We start from the raw sequence: 21,787 nt of genomic DNA on the forward strand, positions 1-21,787 counted from the left end.
TTTAATTAAATCATCTTAAATTGCACTGCATCACAACAGTGGTGAATCATATCTTATCGCATTAGTACTTGCTTCATATGTAATGCATCTGATCTTTGGCAATACAATTACACGTGTTTTCCATCGGCCTCAGCGATGGAGATACACACCCCTAACGGACTTGCTACAAATATACTGCCATTTGTCTTGGTTGTGTTTGGGGCTGTCATTCACTCTGCCCTAGGCTATGTAAACATTCATTAAGCAACTTTGAGCACTTGCAGTGAAACTTCTTTGGAGACATGATAAGGTGGAAGACTTGTTGAAAAATATTGAAATGTTGTTTTATAATAAATAATTTCATGAAAGTGTAATATGTGGACACTGCAAACACACAGTCCAGCCTTAAACCCACGACCTTGGCACCAGTAATCAAGTACTACCCGCTGCTCTACCATGTTTTTTTTTTTTTTATACATTATTATTCGAAGTTATAGTAGTGGGATAACGTTCGTTTCGTTTCACTCCCGAACTCAGAAGCAGTTTTCTACTATAAATTGCTCAGCAGGTTTTCAATTTCTGTTTATGACTTTATACTAAATGTAGACTGTATGCAAGCAAACTCGCGCGCGCGCGCGCGTGTGTGTATGTATGTATGTGTGTGTGACGGATCCCGGCACAGTCTCGCGCCTGTCCTAATTTTTTCCCGGATTTTACCCGCATCCCTCTCCACAGCACGCGCTCTTCCGGAGGATGGTACGCTCCGTATGAACGAGGTTTCCGCGCTTTGGGCGATTGGTCCAAGTCAGACAAAACCAACAACCCCTGGATTAGGAATCTGAGGCGAGGCGGAGTCTGTGATCGAGAATATTGCAGTTTTAAAACAAACATTAAAAATGCAACGAGTAGCCATATTCCTTATTTTTTAAGATCCGAAGCTTTGTCTTTTTCTTATTAATGGTTAATAGAACATAAGTTCCTGCATACGAATTGTGGTTCCCTTTGTTTCAAGCTCTGGGCTTCTGGAGCTTGTGCAGACGATCGGGCGCATTGTGCCAAACGGATGACGGCGCTGTAGGGTGGTGAGCGGGTATTGCTGATAGATATGAGGCAATCATATTCAACGGTGCGGTTCGGACGCTGGATGACTGAAGCGCGTTATGGACATTGGGACTGCTTAGATGCTGAGTCTTAGGAAAGGTAAGTAATGGTTCCTCTTTGTTGTCACTGGGCATACGCGGTGACATTCATGCCAAGTCTACTGGGTCAGCGCGAGTGCCGTGAGCATCTAAGGTTATACATTGTGGATATGCAGAAGAAGCCGGAACATACAGGAAACAGTCATTTGCTTTTTAATTTGTTACGTCAAGGTTTATGCATGTCGTTAGTAAGGTGTTGATATAACTTGTATTGTGATATTTAATAAACACGATTATAGGCTTGCAGTTAGGGTGATATGAGCTGTTGTCTTTACTCTCTGTCGTCCTGACATCTCACTTGGAGCGGCTTAGCGGTTCGGCTCGGACTTTTTCTGAGGCTGTACTTCTTTTTGGACGTGTGCGCTTCCATGAATGGACATGTAAACAAGGCGGGCGGGATGCATGTCACACGCAGCCTCGTGCCCGCACACACGCGTGCCATGCCACACACGAGCTCGTGCCTGTGAAGCTGGTCACGTGTGAGGGCGACTGTCCGCCGGCGTGTCTATACGCCGCCCGTCCTGCTCACGTCTTAGATGCGCTGCAAAGTCCTTATAGACCCCCACCCCCAGTACATGTATGTAGTCTTTGTTTAGTTACGTGTCTGGCCCGGTGGGATTTGCTGGGTTAATGGGTCTGCAAAGTTCACGAAACACCGCCCAGTGCCATTAACACTTAAACCCGTATCTTCCGGTGGCGTGGGCATGTCTCCGCATTTCGCTTCATCTTTATTTCCTTCCAACTCCGTGTATTCCGCGTAAACTCTTCATTCCTTCCGCGGCATTTCAATACATAAAACTAAGTCCCTACCTACACAGATACACGGCTCACGAGGGACGGGTGGGTTCAGGTCTCTCCGACAGCTACTCGACATCATCTTATTTAAGACAAAAAGGTTTAGTGACGGCTTTTTGATCATAAGACGTGAAACACGCAGTCAGCACAGCATCACAGCACCGCCTCAGGCCCCTGCAATATCATATTCATGTCGTGCATGCACCATGTTGTGTTTACTACCGAATAGCCTATCTGAAAACTGCAGAGCCACATTTATTTCAAACATCTAGACTTTCCGTAGAAAGTATACTTGCACCTTGCAGGAAAGGCTCATTGTCAGCCCGTGTAGGTATGTGAGCGCAGACCTGCACTGATCCTATACGTTTCTGGTACCGGTCCCTCGGTGATATTGACCGTGTGTCACTGTTGCCTTTGTGCTCATTTCCGGCACATGGATTCCGGCATGAATGCGGCGGGGGTGCGGGATTTGGGAGCTGAAAGGGAGAAGCGCACGGGATCCGAGCCAAATGGAGGGAGCTGCCGTGGGGGCGGCGCGCTGTCATCAAAGTCCTCACGGTTCCGACGTGAACCTATAAAACTGCACATTTGAGTCCAAATTCAATTCTAACTGTAAAAGTTTGTCAAACATTTAGCCGCTAACTTCTTATTCTAATACTGGCTCCGGTCTGCTGTCCATTTTAACAACAAACGACGGATTTTTCGGCCATTTCAGAATTTGTGGCTAATAGTAACACAGGGCTTTTGAAAGAATAAGGGGAAGATGATGAAGTTGTTAGGGAAATTAAATTTGCCGTGCAGCATGAACTGGACTTGCCGGAAAATGGCATAAATACTGCTCTGAGCCTCCTAAAAAAGATTTTGTGAACCCGGAGGCATTTTTTTAAATTGTGTCACTGTGGCAAAAGATATGACAGAATAAACAAAAAGTGCGTATTCAGCATTTTGGTCCTGGAAAAATCGATCCTGGTAAAGGGACGTTACGAGCTGGCTGCGCTTCAGTACGCAGCGATGTCTGTAGCCTAGATTTTAAAATGCCCAGGAGCCGCTCTGTATTTAAAGGGGAAGTCCACCCAAAAATAACATTAAGATCGTTTAGGAAATTATGCATCGTGCACTTCCAGCAAGGTATTAGCTCTTAAAAAAACACACCCTGACATCAACATTTATGTTCTGTTTTTTTCTGAATGTCTATGAAGATCTTTTGTAGATTCTGATGTTTGATTTAGATATTAAAAGCCAGAGATTTTTCAATTGATTTCCTCTTTACTATTCCAGGTTTATCGTGAACCTTTGGTACAGTATCATGTTTAAAGGTGGAGAGTAAGATTAGGCCTAACATTCTCATTTAGGACGTGTCGCTGCTTTGAAAATAGCCAGAGAGATAAATGGGGGAAGAGGCAGAGAGAGAGATGGTGGGAGAAAGCCAATGCTGATCTAATCGATCCCCTGCGTTACTGTCCATGCTACCAGTTACGGGTCCTCTGATGTGGACAGAGTAATGTTTCCCAGCATTTTCCCCCCTACCAGACAGTCCACATTTTTGCTCCCTCACAGTTCCCTACTGAGAGCTGGGGGGGGAGCAAAAACAAGGACTGTCTCTGGGTCCCCAAGGACCAGATTGGGACACACTGGGCTTGAGCCTAAAGCAGAATTCATAAGTCATCTCAGTGCTCTTCTTACATGCTCTGATTCCATCTCTTGATTTTCGCTGGGGATGATGATTATTGACTATGGGATCCACATGCAGCCTCAGCAAAGCTTTAAAAGCAGCATGAAAAGAACAGCCCTTTTAGTGACATGCAGGTGGAAGTGAAGTGGTCTGTTTGGAAAACCCCAGCAGCTGGCTCTCCACTCGAAGGCGGCCATTTCTAGGCATAAGAAACAAATCAAGCTGTAATCTATATGGCCCAGAGTGACGTCACCACCTGCAGAAGCTCCCCCACACACACACACACACTCACACACACACACACACACACTCAAGCGGAGTGAGATTGCTGTGGATTTTCGCTCCAGCAGACGCAACCCCCGCGGTCGAGAATGCGCTGTGTTTGTGACTCTATCCGAGCTGATCTATGATTAAACTTGACCCTTATCGTACATATATAATATGACAGGTAGGAGACGCAATGACATCACAGTGAGTCCGAGAGAGATGCAGGTTCCGGGCTCGGACCTTCTGTGAATCTCTTGGAGGTCATATATTATTATTACCCAGTTTCTTAACACGATTGCTCACCCCCATCTTTCTGTACGCGATCCTGTCCTTTTTACACATTATTTATTGTCCTATTTGCCATTTGCTCTTTTATGGGCTTCTGTTTTCCTGTAGCACTACACCTCCCTCTTTAATGGCACATTTTTTTCTTCTAATTTTAATCCTTTGTATAAAAATGACTGTAAATCACTGGGAAGTGCTTTTTGACAACTTACTTGTGGAAACACAAAAAAAAAAAAAAAAAAAAAATCAAATCTGATTGATGACTTAATAAATACACGCCATTAAGGACGGAGGTGCCGCTCAGCGATTTATCACCAGGCCGCATTTCCGGGACGATTCTGCCCGCGAGGCGCCGTCGTGTCCCTGTGCGGTTTGTCTGAACCAGATGTCTCTGCTCTCAGCCAAAACGTTTGATTTCCTGGAAAATGCTGAACTTAAATAAATAATCGCGGGCGATAAGTTGGTAGTGGTTAACGGAGGTGGCTGCGTGCAGAGTGCTTTAACGCTGGGACACCTGTAGCGTCCTTTTGTCTGAGCTCATTATCTATTGGCTCGGGTAATTAGTGCATGTAATGAGCACTAATGAATGACATGCTTGTTGCCGGGGTCTCCCGGTCCAATGGGTTCGAGCTGTTATCAGGGGAAAACCCGGCCTGCTTCCGCTGTCTGGTGGGCTTTGTCTGAATACCCCCTCCCCTCTGCGGTCTGATCCCGAGTTGACAGAAGGTCACCAAATGTCCGCCCGCACCGTCCCGGATATGTGTGCCCCTATCATGCCAGGCAAGCACCGGGGCGCCAGGCGAGGGTGTGAATGTGCTGTCTGTCGCTCCCCATCGGCGCCCGCTGTCCCCGGCTCCCCTGCTGTTACCCCAGTTGGACGTGATCTCCAGGACCTGCCGGACATTCCCGGGATTCCCGGCTTGTAGGGGGTGGGGGTGCATCCTTGTTTTCGCTCATCGCCACACGAAAAGGTGCCTGCGGTTCAGATATGATCATGTGTCCTCATTGTGACTCCGCCCCTTTAGCCTGCCCCTAGCCGGCATGGGGGAGGGGTCTGCTCTACGCTACCATTCTCAGGGCGGGGGGAGGGATTCCCATTCGCTTCCCTTTTTGTGAATGTAGCACAGCTGGCTCACATTGGCCCTGGAGCGGAACAGTAGGGTCAGCTTGGCTGTGGGTGGGAGAATGAGGCCACTTAGAGAGAGCATGTGACTGATTTGTTGTCCTTTTGTTCTAGTTTGAAGTGCCATGGAGTAAACAAGCCAGCCGGTTAGGACCAGTGCCCCGTGAGCGCGGTGTTTACAGGCACCTCCCTTCCCAAGCTGTCTGCCTTTTCATTGGTTCATCACCGTTCTTGACGCCCCGCCTCTCATCGAGCGCCATGTTCCAGTCAATGTGGAGGTAGACGGGTGCTTCATCACATCTCCGCAGCAGCTCTGGCCCCAGGGGCTCTAGCCATTGATCCGCTTGCGATGGAGGAATGGATGGATGGATGGATTTCTACTGCTATAATTAATATGATGTTTTATTCTTCTCCAAATGGTGGTCTCTTAGCCCACTTAGTGGTTTAATCTCGTAAGACTGGAGTAAGCCACGCCCACTCTCTTTGTCTCTCCCTTTCTCCTGTCCCGCATTTGGTGTTTGGCGACACATCGCACCAGGCAGCTCCTTGCTCCACCCTCGCTCTCTCCCACCTTCGCTCACCGATCCTGCCCCTTTCCCGCTGCTGGCGTTGATGAGAGGCTCCCCAGAGCAGGAAGGATCCAGCAAGGGCAGTAAACAGCTCAAGACTGTCACTTTTGCTGGGACTCAGTAGGCAGAAAACGCTGCAGATGTATCATTAGTATATTTTCCCAAGTGAACTGGGTCTTCTCATTATATGCCCAGAATAAGTCTATGAAGCCATATTTAGAGTCCAAAGAAATCAACAGACTCATTGCGGGTAAAACCTCAGCCGCTGTCAGCATCTGCAGGGAATATTAAAGAAATAGCACAGCCGTTTGTCGTGGGTGTGAACAGTACATTCATTCGCATCAGTAATATAGAAAGAAGAAAGTTATGAAGAGAGTGAATCCTGTGGCAGTGATAGAGGGGGAGCCAGGGTAGTGGGAAAGGAGGATAAAAGAATCGAATGAATGAAAAGAAAAAGAATGAATGGAATGAAAGAGCAAAGAGCTGGTGCGAGTACCAGACAAGACTGTGTTTCTGCAGTCGTGGTTGCAGTGCTGTTTTATTAACGAGGATGTTCTGTTTTGGGAGAATCCTCCATTCTCATAGGACAGTGTGTTATGTTGTGTTGGCGAGCTGTGCTTCTTGCTTTCTAAATATCTGTAGTAAGTATTTTTAGGCATGTTTGCTCTCAGGGGCTGTTGGGGGTGGGGGGGGGGCATCACGCATCTTCCGGTTCTTAAGGACTGTTTTTCCACAACCGGTGAGTGGTGCTGGGCTAGTCCACAAAGGGGCAGTCGGTGTCCTCGGATACCTGAGGACCTCAGATGGATTCTGACTGTTGTCTTGGCGTGGCCGTGCTTGATGTAGCGGATGCAATGCCCCCTGTGGTCCTGTGGAGGGCGGCGGGCATTGACCACATGGTCGTCTCCCTCCACAGGATCACAGGGGGTACCGCATCCGCTACGTCACAGGGGGCACTGCATCCGCTAAGTCACAGGGGGCACTGCATCCGCTAAGTCACAGGGGGCACTGCATCCGCTAAGTCATAGGGGGCACCGCATCCGCTACGTCACAGGGGGCACTGCATCCGCTAAGTCATAGGGGGCACCGCATCCGCTAAGTCACGGCGGGCACCGCATCCGCTACGTCACAGGGGGCACTGCATCCGCTACGTCACAGGGGGCTCTGCATCCGCTAAGTCAGTGATTCCCAACCGGGGGTACGCGTACCCCTAGTGGTACGCGAGCACATTACAGGGGGTACGTGGAAAAAATTTTTATATTTAATTTCCCTGATGATGGGTAAATATTATCAGCCATTCCATTAGCTGTGCCCTGGTATAGAAAGAAAATCTATCTGGGATGTGCTGCTTAATGAATAACAAACCCAGCTTTTATCAATGAAAAGAGCAAAAAAAGACATAAACTATTGAATCATCAACACATTTGACAAAGGGGGTACTTGTGGTATGAGAAAATCTCTCAGGGGGTACACAATTCAAAAAAGGTTGGGAAACACTGCGCTAAGTCACGGGGGGCACTGCATCCGCTAAGTCACGGGGGGCACTGCATCCGCTAAGTCACGGGGGGCACCGCATCTGCTACGTCACAGGGGGCACTGCATCCGCTAAGTCACAGGGGGCACTGCATCTGCTAAGTCACAGGGGGCACTGCATCCGCTAAGTCACAGGGGGCACTGCATCCGCTAAGTCACAGGGGGCACTGCATCCGCTACGTCAGGATCGTCTTCGTTGACTGTGTGGTCGATGGCCACCTCTCCCCACAGAACCCACTGGGAGCACATCGTCTAAGTCACGCTCCGTGATGACGTACCATCACCACACCCGAAGGACCGGCGAGAGGCGTGACCGAGCCCCCGGCCAAGCAGCGGGTGGCACGATCCCGTCGTGGCTCATTCCCACCCACGCCCCTCCCACGCCGGCGCCCGCACGTTGGCATGTCCCAAACAGACCGTCCTCATGCATACGGACGGATGTGACAGATTGTCGGGGATGGGGGGGGGGGGCAGCATGACTCTGCGTGTTCTGTGCTCTCCACGCCGGTCACGATGGTGGCGCTGCGTTCCGGTACGGCCGGTCGTGCTAGACGTGGGCCACACTGATGGAGGAAAGACGTCAGCACCCCCCCCCTCCCCCGCCCACCTCCCCAGGCCAGAGGAACTTGCTGTAATGGGGCTGCGGGACTCTCAGCACTTCCCATGACGCGTGTAGTAACTGCAACAGCATGTATTCATGCTTGCATATGTGCATTCAACATACAGTGATTCGACAGAATAGCGCGTCTCGGGCCCGTTGATCTATTTGTGTCGTCTTTTGTCTGTTCGCGTGGTTGCTTCTGTGCTCTTTTTCACGTGATGGATTTAGAGAGAGAGAGAGAGAGAGTGTGTGTCTAAAAATGAACTGATAATGATGTTCCCGGACAGCTGAAAAGGCTGTGTGTCAGTGACTCAGAGACACCCCTGGGATCTAACAGTATGGCCTGTTTGCGCCCCGCCTGCGGAGGCTGAGTGACATAGGTGCACCTTTAACAGCATACACCCCCCCTCCCCCCCCCGCCCCCCCCCGCCCCCCACACACACACGACAATGATGTCATAGGAATTAAACGGTCACTTCTCCCTGCTTCCGGGGTCCGCAGAGCGCCGTGGTAACATTCATAGCACAGACCTCCCACCACTTTGTCCCCCCCCCCCCCTCCACACCATGTGGTCTTATGGCATTTTAAACCAGGGCCACAAATCCAGGATAATCAGCAAACCTGCAATCCTTCTTCATTCTGTCGACCTGAATCTGGGAATACGGGCCAATTACGGGATGCGGATTCTGTACAGCCGTGCTGCTAAGTGTAGAGATTTCACTGCTTCCTTCATTAGATATTTTAGCCAGTATTTCAGGTCTGCAAAGCCTCATGTCTTTGCTGGAAAAACTATTACAGTGAATTTCATTTCCTGTTCAATACTCTGGAGGGGTATGAGACCTAATGGTTTAATTTCTTGGTTGTGGTTTTATTTCTGGGAATATTGTTGCTTGTGTGAACATTAAGCCCGGCCCTCAGCGAGCAGAGTCCATCATTGCCATTTTCTTCAAAATTTGAAGCGGAATGATTTAGCTGAAGATGGAAAAATCATGGAAGATTGAAACCATTTACAGTTATACAGAGTCAAATTAACCTATTTGTAGGGAGGTAATACAAATGCAAATGAACACAATTTGTTTGTACTTGGGTGTCCTTTAGATGTTTGAAGAAAGACCTCGTCCTGCTCCGTGTTTATTTGGGGGGGGGGGGGGGGGGGGTCTGTAGGTGCTGGGTCATGCTGTCACTGTCTACGCTGCTCTCCCTGCGAATGGAGTTAGCCTCTGCTGACCTCTGACCTCCAGGCCCTCCGATTAAGTCTTCTGCTGGGACCCGCGAGGGGATGTTCGAATCCACAATGGGTCATGGAGAACCTGAGGAGCTGGACCTGCAGACAGAAGAAAATGCATCTGAACCTCACTGTCTAAACCCATAATATTGTAAGTAGCAGAAGATCTCATTTTACATAATTGTCCCCTGGAAAAAAACGATCCTTTCTCTGTGGTGCGACCTCCTGCTGATCTCGCTAAAATATTCATGCCGGAGATTCCCCTTCAACAACCGCTGCTCACTCACTCCCTGTGCAGCAGGGGGCAGTGTCCCAGCCACGTTTCCATGGAAAAAGGGTAACTGTAACCCAAGGAGGCTGTGATTCAGAAAAATATGGGCAGCTGTGCATGGCGTGATGCCGAAAGGTCAGCGTGGGACCGGCGTAGGTGGAGGCAGGAGGCTTTTTCATGCTTGTCTGGGCCGTAGCGGGCTAACACCGGTTTCTGGGAAAGCTGTGTGTGTAATGTGCTCTGGCGCCTTGCGGGAGAGCGTCTCGACTCTTGCTCGGCTTACGAGGTTCCCTCCAGTTATCTGTGCTCCCTGATCGATAAGCCTGCACTCAGACCAGACAGAGGCACAGCGAAAGATGGAGTGAGTGCCTCTCTAAACCCATTCCACACCTCCTCCCTGTCCGTTTCTCCTTCTACCCTCCACTCAGCCACATCGCCGCCGATATGAGTGCTAATCTCTTAGCTCTGCGCCCGTCAGCCCGTCCAATCACGCTCATGCTCATGTTATTTTTTTGTTTGTTTGTTTGTGTCTTTGAGGGATTTTCTGTTCAGGGTCAGACAGGCAAATCCAGCCCTCGGTCGGGATTTTGTCCTGTAGGGAGGGGCTGTCCCGTGATTTATTGTTTTGCATTTTATTCAAAATTTTTTTTCTAAAGGGGAAATCGAGCCAGCTGCCATGGAGAGATAGAAAGCGAGAAGACCCGAACGAGACACTGATTGGCTCCCAGCTTGTTGCTAGGGACTTCAGGCTGCTCTTTCATTGGCCCACATGACTGGGAGCTACCCAGAATCCACCATCCTTTAGTTGTTATGATGAGGCTCATGAAGTGAGAGGATGGAATAGCAGTATAACGAGTCTGTCCACTATTTTTTTTTATAATATGTTATTTTTTTTGTTTTCGCCCAACAGGTTAATATGATACCCTGACTCTATGTCAGTTCTGCTGTATTTCATACTATATTTATACATTCATTCATAATTAAGTGTTTAATTATTTTTATAACAAAAAAAAAATCTGGAATGAAAAGTAAGTTAATGTTTGCTTTAAAAATTATATACATTTTTGCACAAGTACGATGGTGATACTGGCCATGGGTGTTTCTGGTTCTGGGTCAGGTGTTTCTGGTTCAGGTCCAGGATAGGTCTTTGGCATTACCCGCCCCCACACACTCGGATTGTGCACCCTTCCCTGTGGGCCCCTGAGTCCCTGTGGGGCCCTGGGGGATGCAGCTGAGCGTGCTCTGTCCTGCCAAGCCCCCCCCCCCCCCCCCCCCCCCAGGGTGCTGGGTTTTCTCTGAGAGCTCCGGCTTATGGGTTATGGCACGTGTAAGGGGATGCAGTCTGCGTGTGGCTGTGGACTGATGCCCCTTAGCTGTAGTGTGTCATGTGACATGCCCTGGGTAACAGCCAGCTGGCTTGTCACTGGGGATGTCTCAGGAGCGCCCCCCCCCCCCCCCCCCCCCATGAGAAACCCTAAATCAGTGGTGTTCAGCAGCTTTGGAACTGCTTTGGGCATCTGGCCCTGAGCAGAGCGCTGTCCCTCCATTCCTGGGTCGCATTACCCCTCACCGTCCGTCCCCTGTAGCATTAAACAGCAGGACAAACACACCTTGTCTTCGCTGACACTGCTACTCCACACGGTGCCGACAGCCGTTGTTCCCTCTCAATTGCAGAACTAAAACCTGGAATGTGTGATGTGACAACAGCTAAACTCAAACCAGATCCACCGCCCTGGTGTAATAGAAGTGTGTGTGTGTCTGTGTCTGTGTGATTGTCTGGTCTAGAAGACACTGACTTGTGTCAGTGGCTCTGAAGGACTCTGAACGAAAGGCGCAGCACTGACCTGTGAGGTTGGGCTCCTGGCTGAAGGTCAGCTGGGCGGAGGAGTGGGACAGGGAACTGGGAGGCTGGAGCAGAGGGAGAAGATGACAGAGCAGGTTCGTCAAACTGCGGATGAAGGGATTTGGAAAGAGAAAGGGAGAGAGGGCAGTGGGCAGAGTAGGAGAGCAAGAATGGCTCAGTCCACGGACCCCAAGAGATCAATTTTCTCCCCAGATGGCCAGATTCATCTTACCCCTTCCCATTCAGCTTCAGCACAAGATCAGGTCCTGCCTGCCACTGTGTGATTCTCGCCACCGAGGCTCGTCATTTGTTCCGTTTGGATAAAATGTGGTTGTTGAGTGTCTGATGTTCTAGTGAAGTCATGTTCTAAAGGCAACGGTATATGAACAAGCTGATCTGTTCCGGAAGCTTGGCCGGATGCGTAGAGGTGCTGTGAGTGGTGAGTCGTGTAGCTGGTGGGTTGTTGCACATTTTCTGTAGGGCCATAAAAACAAATAAGGAATGATGCATCTAGTATGGGCGGGGCCTCTGTCTGGGCGCCAGCACTGGCTTTCAGGAAGATGCCTCACTTCATGGTGATCAGTGAATTTCTCATTGCATGCAGTGACTTTACCATCCTCTGACAAGTTCCTCTACTCCTCAGTGCACAGTACTGCTATCATAGCTAGTTCTTCCTATTCCTGAAAACAGAATGTGATTGAGGTGTCGATGGGGGACATCTGTGAATTGGCTAAGGGAGTCAGTTGCACCCCAGAAGGTTACAGGTTTGAGACCCAGTTCAGCAAGCACAGCTGTGCAGCACAGAGGCTTTGTTGCAACTGACACAGGGCAGAGAAGCTACACAGTGACTGATACAGAGCAGAGAGGCTCCACAGCAACTGACAGCCCAGGGAGGCCCCACAGTGACTGACACAGGGCAGGGAGGCTCCACAGCAACTGACAGCCCAGGGAGGCCCCACAGTGACTGACACAGGGCAGGGAGGCTCCACAGCAACTGACACAGCACAGGGAGGCTCCACAGCAACTGACACAGGGCAGGGAGGCTCCGCAGCAACTGACACAGGGCAGAGAGGCTCCATGGCAACTGATCCAGGGCAGAGAGGCTCCATGGCAACTGATAGCCCAGGGAGGCTCCACAGTGACTAACACAGGGAAGAGAGGTTTCTCGGTGACTGACACAGGGAAGAGAGGTTTCTCGGTGACTGACAAAGAGGAGAGAGGTTTTTTGGCGACTGACTGAAGCAAGAGGCTCGACATTGACTGACACAGGGCAGACAGGTTTCTTAAGGACTGACTGGCGCAGAGAGACTCCACAGTGACTGACACAGGGAGGGCAGAGAGGTTTCTGAAGTGACTGACACAGGGCATGGAGGCTCTACAGTAACTGACACACAGAAAACAAAAAACACATCCATTATGTACTGACACACAATGCAAATTGACCAGTGACAGTCATCCAAAACACCAGATCCACTCAACTGAAACTGACTGTAGACTTTGCGATGTTTTGATCTGAGTTTAAAAATCTGGAAATAAATTTGAAAAAAAACACAAAAATTTGAAGTGTGCGCATTGAAATAAATAGCAGTTCCAAGTGTTGTAGTCAGTAACATGTTACTTTTCATTTTGTTTAGGTCCACCCCTGTGGATGGGTCAGCTGGTGCCCCGACTGGTGTGTGCGGCTTCCTAAGTTGGCCCCCGCAGCCATCATGGAGTCTACCATAACGCTAGCCTTCAAGCTGGCCCCTCCTGCCCGCGATGGCAGCCCCGAGCGCCTCCACAGCTGTGAGGAGAGGATGGAGCGCCGTTATGAGATCGTCCCCTCCGTTGTCTGCTCTATGTGCTGCCTCTTTGGCATCATCTACTGCTTTTTTGGTAACAGCTCCGGCCCCGGTTGACCCCGCATATCAAGTTCTCTCAGGTCACTAGGGCCGGCGGCTGCCAATCTGGTGGCCAGTATTCAAATCGCGTAGCGTGGCTCACACCTCGGCTCACAGTGGGCTGAAGTGTGAGCGGGTTGACATGAGATTGCTGCTTTTGGTCCTGTGCCGCAATGTGACTGGTCGTTGCTTAGTAACTGATGAGGTGGCCTTGGTGTATACAGTGCACGGCTTCCACTACACAATCACATCACCTACTGCTACCCGGGGTGGCTCTAGCAGGGCAGAAGTTTGAGCAAAGACTTAGAGGGAAGATGACATCCTATGATGGTGCCACATTGAAAGTCACTGAGCTCACTGAGAATGACCCATAGTGATGGATGAAATTATGCTTCATGAACCATTTGCTGTATTTTTTGACCCCACTAGATGGTGCTCTTGGGTTACTTTGGTGTGTGCTTTGTGCCCTTTTTGAATGGAGAGCATCTAGTGGCGTCAAAAATATAGCAAATTGTTCATGAAGTGTCATTTTGTTCATTACTACTAAGCACACAGCCACTTAAAAGTCAGTCCAATTATCCTATTCCGCTATACATCAATTTCGGCGTGTCTGTTGGAATGGAACCCAGACTGGCTGTAGTATATATAACTGATTGTCCCAGCGGACAGCACCACAGTACTTGAGAGACTATTGACTGCCTGTGAACAGTCTGAACACTCTTCTAGATTGAGTTATTCGGGGGGGGAGGGATCACTAGACTGAAGTAGTACTTCTGTATTCTTACTCTAAGCTCTTTTCCTTGTGTGTGTGTGTATAAAAAAAAATAAAAAATCGCACTTTCCCAACAGAGTATTCAGATAGATGGTATTCATAGCCTGGGTCCTTATTGAGCTAGTATCGGAAAAAATCATTGCAGAGTCATAAAGCAGTTATGTAAGTCGCTCTGGCTAAGGCCGTCTGCCAAATACTGTGAATGTAAATGTAAATGTAGACTGCTCCTCCCCTCAATGAAAACGCTTTATTGCCTTTAGTGTGGCTGAGGCCTTGTCTCTGAGCCCATGGTTAACAATTAGCAGGGATTGACTTACCTGGTATGCAAGTAATCACTCACTGTAAGGTTAAAAGGCGTGGTAATTTCTCACTACAACAGTGCAAATGTGCATGAAATAAGTACGCTTTTACACTGTTATGACCAGAAATGATTCTGCATTTTAGCCTTTATACTGCAAATGCTATACTTGCGTACCAGTTATTTCAGTGCCTGATAATAAATGTCCTTTGGCTGCCAGTTACCCCCATAAAGTGCAGTTGTCCATGTTTCATAGGCTTGCCAGATCATCCGTGCCAGGAAGGACACAGGTCCCTGTGTGTACCCTGCTTCACTGACCAATCAGCACGGACGGAGCAAGAACTTAAGTGCTTAAGTGAACTCCAGGTCCCTTTAATTGAAATGATAGTTTCCAAATCGTGTCCGAGCTCAAAGCGTCCTCCCTGACATGGATTATCTGGTCACCCTAATCTCTCTGTAGAGCTGAAAATGGGCTTTAAAAGTCAAACTTATGGAAGCAGAGAAGGCTTATCTAGCCAAAGTCGCCCTGCTGACCCTAAAACTCAGACTCAGTAATGACCAACGAGGTTCTGTGTTGAGTGCTGCCGTGTTGAGGGTCCTGCCTGAAGCCCCTTCCCTCGTCCACAGGATACCGCTGTTTCAAGGCGGTGATGTTCCTCACGGGCCTGATGTTCGGCTCCATCGTCATCTTCATGCTGTGCTACAAGGAGCGGGTGCTGGACACGCAGCTGAGCGCGGAGGCGAGCGCGGGCATCGGCCTGGGCATCGGCGTGCTCTGCGGCCTGGTCACCATGCTGGTGCGCAGCGTCGGCCTCTTCATGGTGGGTCTGCTGCTGGGGCTGCTGGTGGCGGTGGCCGCGCTGCTGACCATGGAGGAGTTCTACCACCCGCGCACGGTCTGGGTGCCGCTGGCCGTGCTCCTGGGCTCCGGCATGCTCTTCGCCGTGCTGACGCTGCAGTGGCAGCGCGGCTTCACCACGCTCTCCACGGCGGTGTTCGGCGCCGCCGTCATCACCGTCACCGTCGACTACTTCGCCGAGCTGTTCGTGCTGGTGCGCCATGTCTACGAGCGCATCAAAGTGGCACCGCCGCGGCCCGTGTGCTGGTTCACCTGGGCGGTGCTGGGCGTGTGGCCTGTGCTCACTGTGCTGGGGGTGCTAGTCCAGTGGAGGGTCACGGCTGAGGGTTACTCTCACACCGAGGGTGAGTCTCCTGCCGCAGGACGGGAAACCCGGGTTTCTATTGACGTGGGACGAGATTACAGGGGGCCACCGTGGCTTTTCACGATATCGAGGTTGGCGTGAATCTTGGTGTTCACCTGTGTGAATGGTGGTGTTCACCTGTGTGAATTTCTGTGTGAGTCTGGCTGCCTTTTGTAATCCATCTTTCAACAAAAGCGAGCAACAACCCCCTGATTTTCCATATTACGTGGGGAGGGGGGATTTTAATTAATATTTCAATGTTTGTGTGTGTGCACTTCGCTTTCAATAGCCCGGCTGTGTTGTTTACAGTCAGGGGTGCTGAATGGACACAGTGCGATTATTTATAAATACGTATAAAAACATATAATATGAAAGTTACATGGTGTACATTGTCCCTCTAAGTTTTATGCTTAAAGCACCTTTACAGGGCATGTCTGTATTATGTAGATTTGTCCTTGCTGTCATGTTCCAGCAAATAGCAAGTGGGCAAGTGTAGTGGGATCGCAAAATTATAAAAAAAATATTTTCCTGCCCCCGACCTTTCAGGGGCCCTGTAGACGGCAAACAATAAAATTACAGCAAACGGTCTAATGTGCTTAAAGGGCACAGGGGCTCTTTAAAATTCTAATGTGTTAATTATAGTTCAAATGTGAATTTTTCACATCAAGATCAAATGAATGTTCAAATATCGGTTACAAAAGTGATAGCTCTAGTCTGTATACCTGTGTTTACCTGTATTTATCTGACTGTGTCCCTGTGTGTACCTGTGCATTCCTGACTGTGTCCCTGTGTGTACCCATGCATTCCTGACTGTGTCCCTGTGTGTACCCGTGCATTCCTGACTGTGTCCCTGTGTGTACCCGTGCATTCCTGACTGTGTCCCTGTGTGTACCCATGCATTCCTGACTGTGTCCCTGTGTGTACCTGTGCATTCCTGACTGTGTCCCTGTGTGTACCTGTGCATTCCCTACTGTGTCCCTGTGTGTACCTGTGCATTCCTGACTATGTCCCTGTGTGTACCTGTGCATTCCCTACTGTGTCCCTGTGTGTACCTGTACATTCCTGACTATGTCCCTGTGTGTACCTGTGCATTCCTGACTATGTCCTTATGTGTACCTGTGCATTCCTGACTATGTCCTTATGTGTACCTGTACATTCCTGACCGTGTCCCTGTATGTACCTGTGCATTCCTGACTATGTCCTTGTGTGTAGCTGTGCATTCCTGACTGTGTCCCTGTGCCCCTTAGTGATTATCAGCCGCCAGCAGCGCCGCGTCCAGCTGATGCGGATTCGTCAGAAGGAGGAACGCAGGGAGGGCAGGAAGAGGAAGAAGAAGAAACAGGCGCAGCACTCGCAGCATGCACACCCGTCCAAGCCTCTGTACCCCGAGCCCCCCTACCGCAGGAAGCCCAACCCCATCCGCCGCTTCGACGGGGACGTCCTCTCTCCGGTCAGGCCTCACCTCGCCTCCTCCCCTTCCTGCACACTTCGTTTAAAGAAACTGACAGAAATGCAGCAGCGTCTGTTTTACACGATAAGCACTTGCATTTATTAGGCATCGCTGAAGATCTGCCCCGAGAGTAGATGCATTCAGAGAAGCCTTTCTGCGCCTCGCTGCTGTACTGAGCTGTTATTTTTGCACTTCTGGCTTTCCTGTCAGCTTTAACGAGTCTGGCCAGCCTCCCCTGACCTCTTTCATTAACAGGGTGCTTTTGCCGCTGCTGACTGCCTGCTTTTTTGTTTTATTGCACCATCCTCTGCAAACTCGAGCCACTGTACTGTGTGAAAATGCCAGGATCACTTAGCTCAGCCGCCTTGGCCGTTCTTTTGCTCAGTTGTACACCGAGCAGCCCTCTTGACCCTGATTTAACCCAGGCTGTGTGTGTTCAGTTACAGCCGCTTCAATGGCTGCCTGGTATTTCAGGCGGCTTGTTTTAATGAGCTGATATACCTAATAAACAGGCCACTGAGTGTATTTGTTCATTTTATTTATTGTAGTGAAATGATAATAAAGGCCTTCTCTTTCTTCCTCTCTCCCAATCTCTTCCTCTTTTTTCTCCCTATTCCTATTTCACTCTCTCTCCATTTACTTCTCTTTATCTCTCCCTCCCTCGCTCACTTCCTCTCTCCATCTCACTCTATCATCCCGTCTCCATCTCTCTCCCTCTCTCCACTTTTCTCTCTCCCTCCCTTTCTTCCCCTCCCTAACTCCCTATTTCTCTCTTCCCCTCTATCTCCCTCCTTCCCCCCCTCTGTCTCCCTTTCTCTCTTTCCCTCTCGCTTTCTCTCCCCATCTCTCTTCCTCCCTTTGGTCCCCTCTATTTGTCGTTTCCTCCCTCTCTCCCGCTCTTCCCCTCTCTCTGTATCTCCCTCTCTCCTTCTCCCACTCCATTACACACTTGCTTTTGGTGCCTGGGCCCTCTCTCAGAGCTACATCCAGAGTTTCCGGGACAGACAGGTAGACATACGGGAATATCCCCAAGGCAGACTGATCAGCGGGGCTCACACAAGCGTGGACATGGACTACGAGTGCGGCTCCACTGTGCCCCTCACTGCTGCGACCGGCCCCGCCATGAGGGTGTAACATCGCCATCTGCTGGACTGGACCGGTCTCGTCTCATGGCTGTCACTGTCCCAACAGAATAGCTGAAGTGACCACTGCAGAGTGCCCTGTTTCCCAGTTTTTCAATCACCCAGGCTCCCCCAGTTTCCAGCATCCTCCATGCTGATTGGCCGGCAGAGCCCTACCTAAGAAGGATCCATATTGGTTTGTTACAACTTATTACATCACATTTTAGCAGTTTCCTGAACCCATCGTCCTTGTTCTGGGTGCCTGGTTGATCGTATTGAGAGGGTCCGGGTGTTCGGGAATCGCTTGGCTGCCTTCAGCTGCAGAGATACTTGCGATGATCCCTGTATTTCTCACTTTAAGGTGCCACGCCCCCCAGTGGCCACTAGGTGGTGTAAACTGAAGAAGAGTCACTTGCAGTGCTGAACACCGGCCTTCGCCGTCACTGGGCGTGGTCAGTTTCCACTGCGCAGCCCGGGTGCTTCCTGAGATGTGAACCAGGGACTGAACACCCCTGCGCTTATTTGCTCAGGATTCGCCTTAATCCAAGACACTTTACACGCAATGTTCTGATGGCTTTCCACGCTCACAGGTTTATCCTTTTGCAACGGCCACTGGGACCGTCCAGAAGTGCCTCACCTGTGTTCAGGTGAGCTCCAGTTGATGACGTTAAAAAAAGAAAGTCCTCATTTTCATTTGCCGAAATGGCCCGACGCACTCCAAAACCATAACCTTTAGGTGTGTCCTTGTTTAACGTCCCGAGACAGTGACGTGATGGGAAATGGGGATTATTCTGGGAATCTCCCAGAAGGAAATTATTTTGAGAATCTCTCCAGAAGGGAATCGTGAATTATTTTGGCAGTCTCTCTAGAAGGGGATCATTTTGGGGAATCTCTTCAGAAGAGAATTATTTTTGGAATCTCTTCAGAAGGGAATTATTTTGGGAATCTCTCTGCTGGGTGCTTGACCCCATCTGCAGTTAGTCTCAGGAATTTGTTCTGTACTGGCCTGCCCACTTTTGGTGGGGACCATGGGAGCAGGGGTGGTGGGGGGGTGTGGTGGTGAGGCAGAGGATGAGAAGGTAGAGTTTGATTCCCTCATCACTAGCCTGCCACTAAGGGAGGGAAATTGCAAGAAGAAAAAGTGCCGTTGTCAACACAGGTTATTTTGGCGGTGGGTGCTTGGGGGGGGGAGAAGCAGAAGGTGAGGTCACCCCTGAGCCCGTCCCCATAGACCTGAGCGAAAGATGCAGTCTTGCTTAGGTTTTCTGCTTTACCACGCCGTACTGCATGACTGTGTCGTAGTTGTGTCTCCTGTCCCTGTTTTGTGCGACAAAAATCCGGAGGGGCACTTTGAGTGCTTTAAGCCGGGACTCTGCCCCCCACCCTCCCCCGCCCTCTGTATATTTTGTAAAGTGGCCCTGAGTTATTCATGAACACCGTTTCATTCTCTCCTGTAACTCTGTTCTCCAGTTGATTGACCTGCACTAATTTATTGACCAGTTCGTCTGTCCGCACTTTTGTGATGATCTCTGAATGGTTGTTTTTCTCCATACTACTGAATTAATGTGTTATTTATTTGCTTGAATAATTATGTGCGTTTTCATTTGCGTTTCCTATTCCTAAGTTCGCATTCCCGGCATCTGTGTGGTACAGAGGGGGGGCCTAGGCCTCTGCTCTCCCAGAGTGCAGTTTTTGAAGCCTGTTGTGTTTGTCAGCTCCATGTTGGGGGTGGTGGGGGGGGGGGGGGGGGGAGCAGGAGTGTCTCTGGGGTCGGCGCCCTACTTTCTATTAAAGGGCAATTCAGGATGGCTGATTGTGATGTTACCAACTGCTCTCGACAATCTGGATCTTATCATTGTGTCATTACTATTGTTATGATTATTGCTATTATTAGTAATATTAATTAGATACCTTTCTCATAGGCCATCCATATTTTGCAGTCTTTTAAATATCAGGTTTACAGTTCAGGTTTACTTATTCTTGGTCATGATAAATGGGTGGTGATCTGGGATTGAAATCTACATCCTTCCGGTACCTCCTTAAACAGTCTACACTTCTGCCCTCTTTATTATGATTATTATTATTATTATTATTATTATATTACTGGCATGTCTTTGTATGGACCTGGATATGATAACAATGAGATTCGAACCCATCTTTAGTTCTGCGCCCTCGAATACTTGCTGGTTGCTGTTGGAGCATGTGTGGCTGTATGTATGTGAATGTGTGCATTCGTACACAAGGGCTTGTGGATCTGTAAATAAATATATGCATTTGACAGCACGCTGGCCCCTAGCTGGCATTTCCGTCGCCACAGGAGTGTGGCGAATGCGTGTATGAATGTATGTCAATCTGATTTACTCCGTTCTCGTCTCCTCCCGCCATGCTTAACCACCATGTTTCAAAATGTACCACTGATATGTTTTCAATAAATAAATTGCTGACAAGGAGGTGCGATTTATTCACTTTCTTTGGGCAGACTTCACTGCTAATTTATGTCGACCTTTAAGATGTTTTGGACTAGAATCTCCAGCACTATCTCTCCTCTTCAGAGACCAGAGTGACCTCACTGGCCCTCAAACACATACAATCAAGGGCAGATAAATTTGGCCGCAGTGGTCATGAAATGCAAAAAATCCCCTATTTAGACCTATTTCATAAACTGAGGTGTGACCTCATTATTTAGAGGAAACAAACAGGAGTATTTTGTCATCATTTTGCCAGTGTATCCATGGCAACATTTGCACCGGGTCCTTTAAATGTTTCCATTCGATTTCTTACCTGAGATGTTCTATGTTTATGCTGTTTATTATTTTTCTTCACACAGTCTGCTCCGCTGCTGCCCCTTTATTGTTCAGATTGTTCATTTTTATGTGTCTGGCTTCATCCCATGACCTGCTCTGTGTCAGTTATCCTCCCCAAAGTAATTAGCCAGACCCAAGTGAGACTGCACAGGGCCCCGGGATGCTTCTCTGACAGAACCCTGTAAGAACTGCGCCATTAACACGAGAAGTGAACTGCGGCATCACTGTGAAAAGAAGCCTCTGCGTTTCCATGGCGGCAGACGCACGACTGAGACCTTTCCTTAGTAACCATGTGTACCCAGCCGGAACGTGCCGGGTTCATTTCCTGTTGCATTCAGATTCTTAGTGATTTATCCAATGTGACTGACAGTTTTAAGTTTTGGTCGAGGAGATCTTGTTTTGCTTACAGCTTGGAGATGAACTGTGGCATTCAGGCCAGTTGCGCGAGTGATTTGCTGTTACCATTCAGCCCTGTTGACTTATCAGGGTGCCTGTAGTGAACCTCTCAGTTTCACATCGGCAGCAATGGGACAGTTTTAAGTCGTCCATTTGAAATATCACCCGATTCACATGGAGATCATGGTTCATAACGCGTGCCTGTGCTGAAACTTTCTGACCAAGCAGCCAAAGGATTTCCAGATATCAGTTCTTTATAATGGTGTGCACATTCTCCCCAGCCCCGACAAAAACCGTGTTGTGAAAAGGGCATGGACGTGGACACCAGGAGATATCCAGAAGGTCAGAAACAGAGATCCAGGTAAAAGGAATCAAACGTTAATAGCGTCTGTCCTGGGGTGTTTTCTTACAAATTGAGAGGCAGACTTTAAAAAGGCTGAGCAGGCCTGGGACTGGATTCTGCTGGACCAGGAGTTGTAGTGTCACAGTAAGAGAGACGGGC

At 49.2% G+C, this 21,787-nt stretch overlaps 1 protein-coding gene across 5 annotated transcripts; it reads left to right on the forward strand.

Annotated features, from left to right (window-relative positions):
- The first annotated feature begins 642 nt into the window (after positions 1–642).
- Positions 643–19,804, forward strand: LOC125709794 (transmembrane protein 198-B-like). 5 transcript variants are annotated; one of them, XM_048978656.1, is made up of 7 exons: positions 644–1,179; positions 5,435–5,598; positions 9,265–9,399; positions 12,997–13,237; positions 14,940–15,515; positions 16,762–16,964; positions 17,943–19,804. In XM_048978656.1, exons 4-7 carry the CDS (start codon positions 13,072–13,074, stop codon positions 18,096–18,098), a joined length of 1,101 nt encoding a protein of 366 aa, XP_048834613.1. In that variant the 5' UTR covers positions 644–1,179; positions 5,435–5,598; positions 9,265–9,399; positions 12,997–13,071; the 3' UTR covers positions 18,099–19,804. The 5 variants fall into 5 exon arrangements, with proteins under 5 accessions (XP_048834616.1, XP_048834613.1, XP_048834614.1 ...); XM_048978659.1 differs by lacking the exon at positions 9,265–9,399 and having other exon boundaries at positions 643–1,179; XM_048978657.1 differs by lacking the exon at positions 5,435–5,598.
- The last annotated feature ends 1,983 nt before the right edge of the window (positions 19,805–21,787 follow it).

Source organism: Brienomyrus brachyistius, chromosome 16 (assembly GCF_023856365.1).
Source record: "Brienomyrus brachyistius isolate T26 chromosome 16, BBRACH_0.4, whole genome shotgun sequence".
Classification (NCBI taxonomy): domain Eukaryota; kingdom Metazoa; phylum Chordata; class Actinopteri; order Osteoglossiformes; family Mormyridae; genus Brienomyrus; species Brienomyrus brachyistius.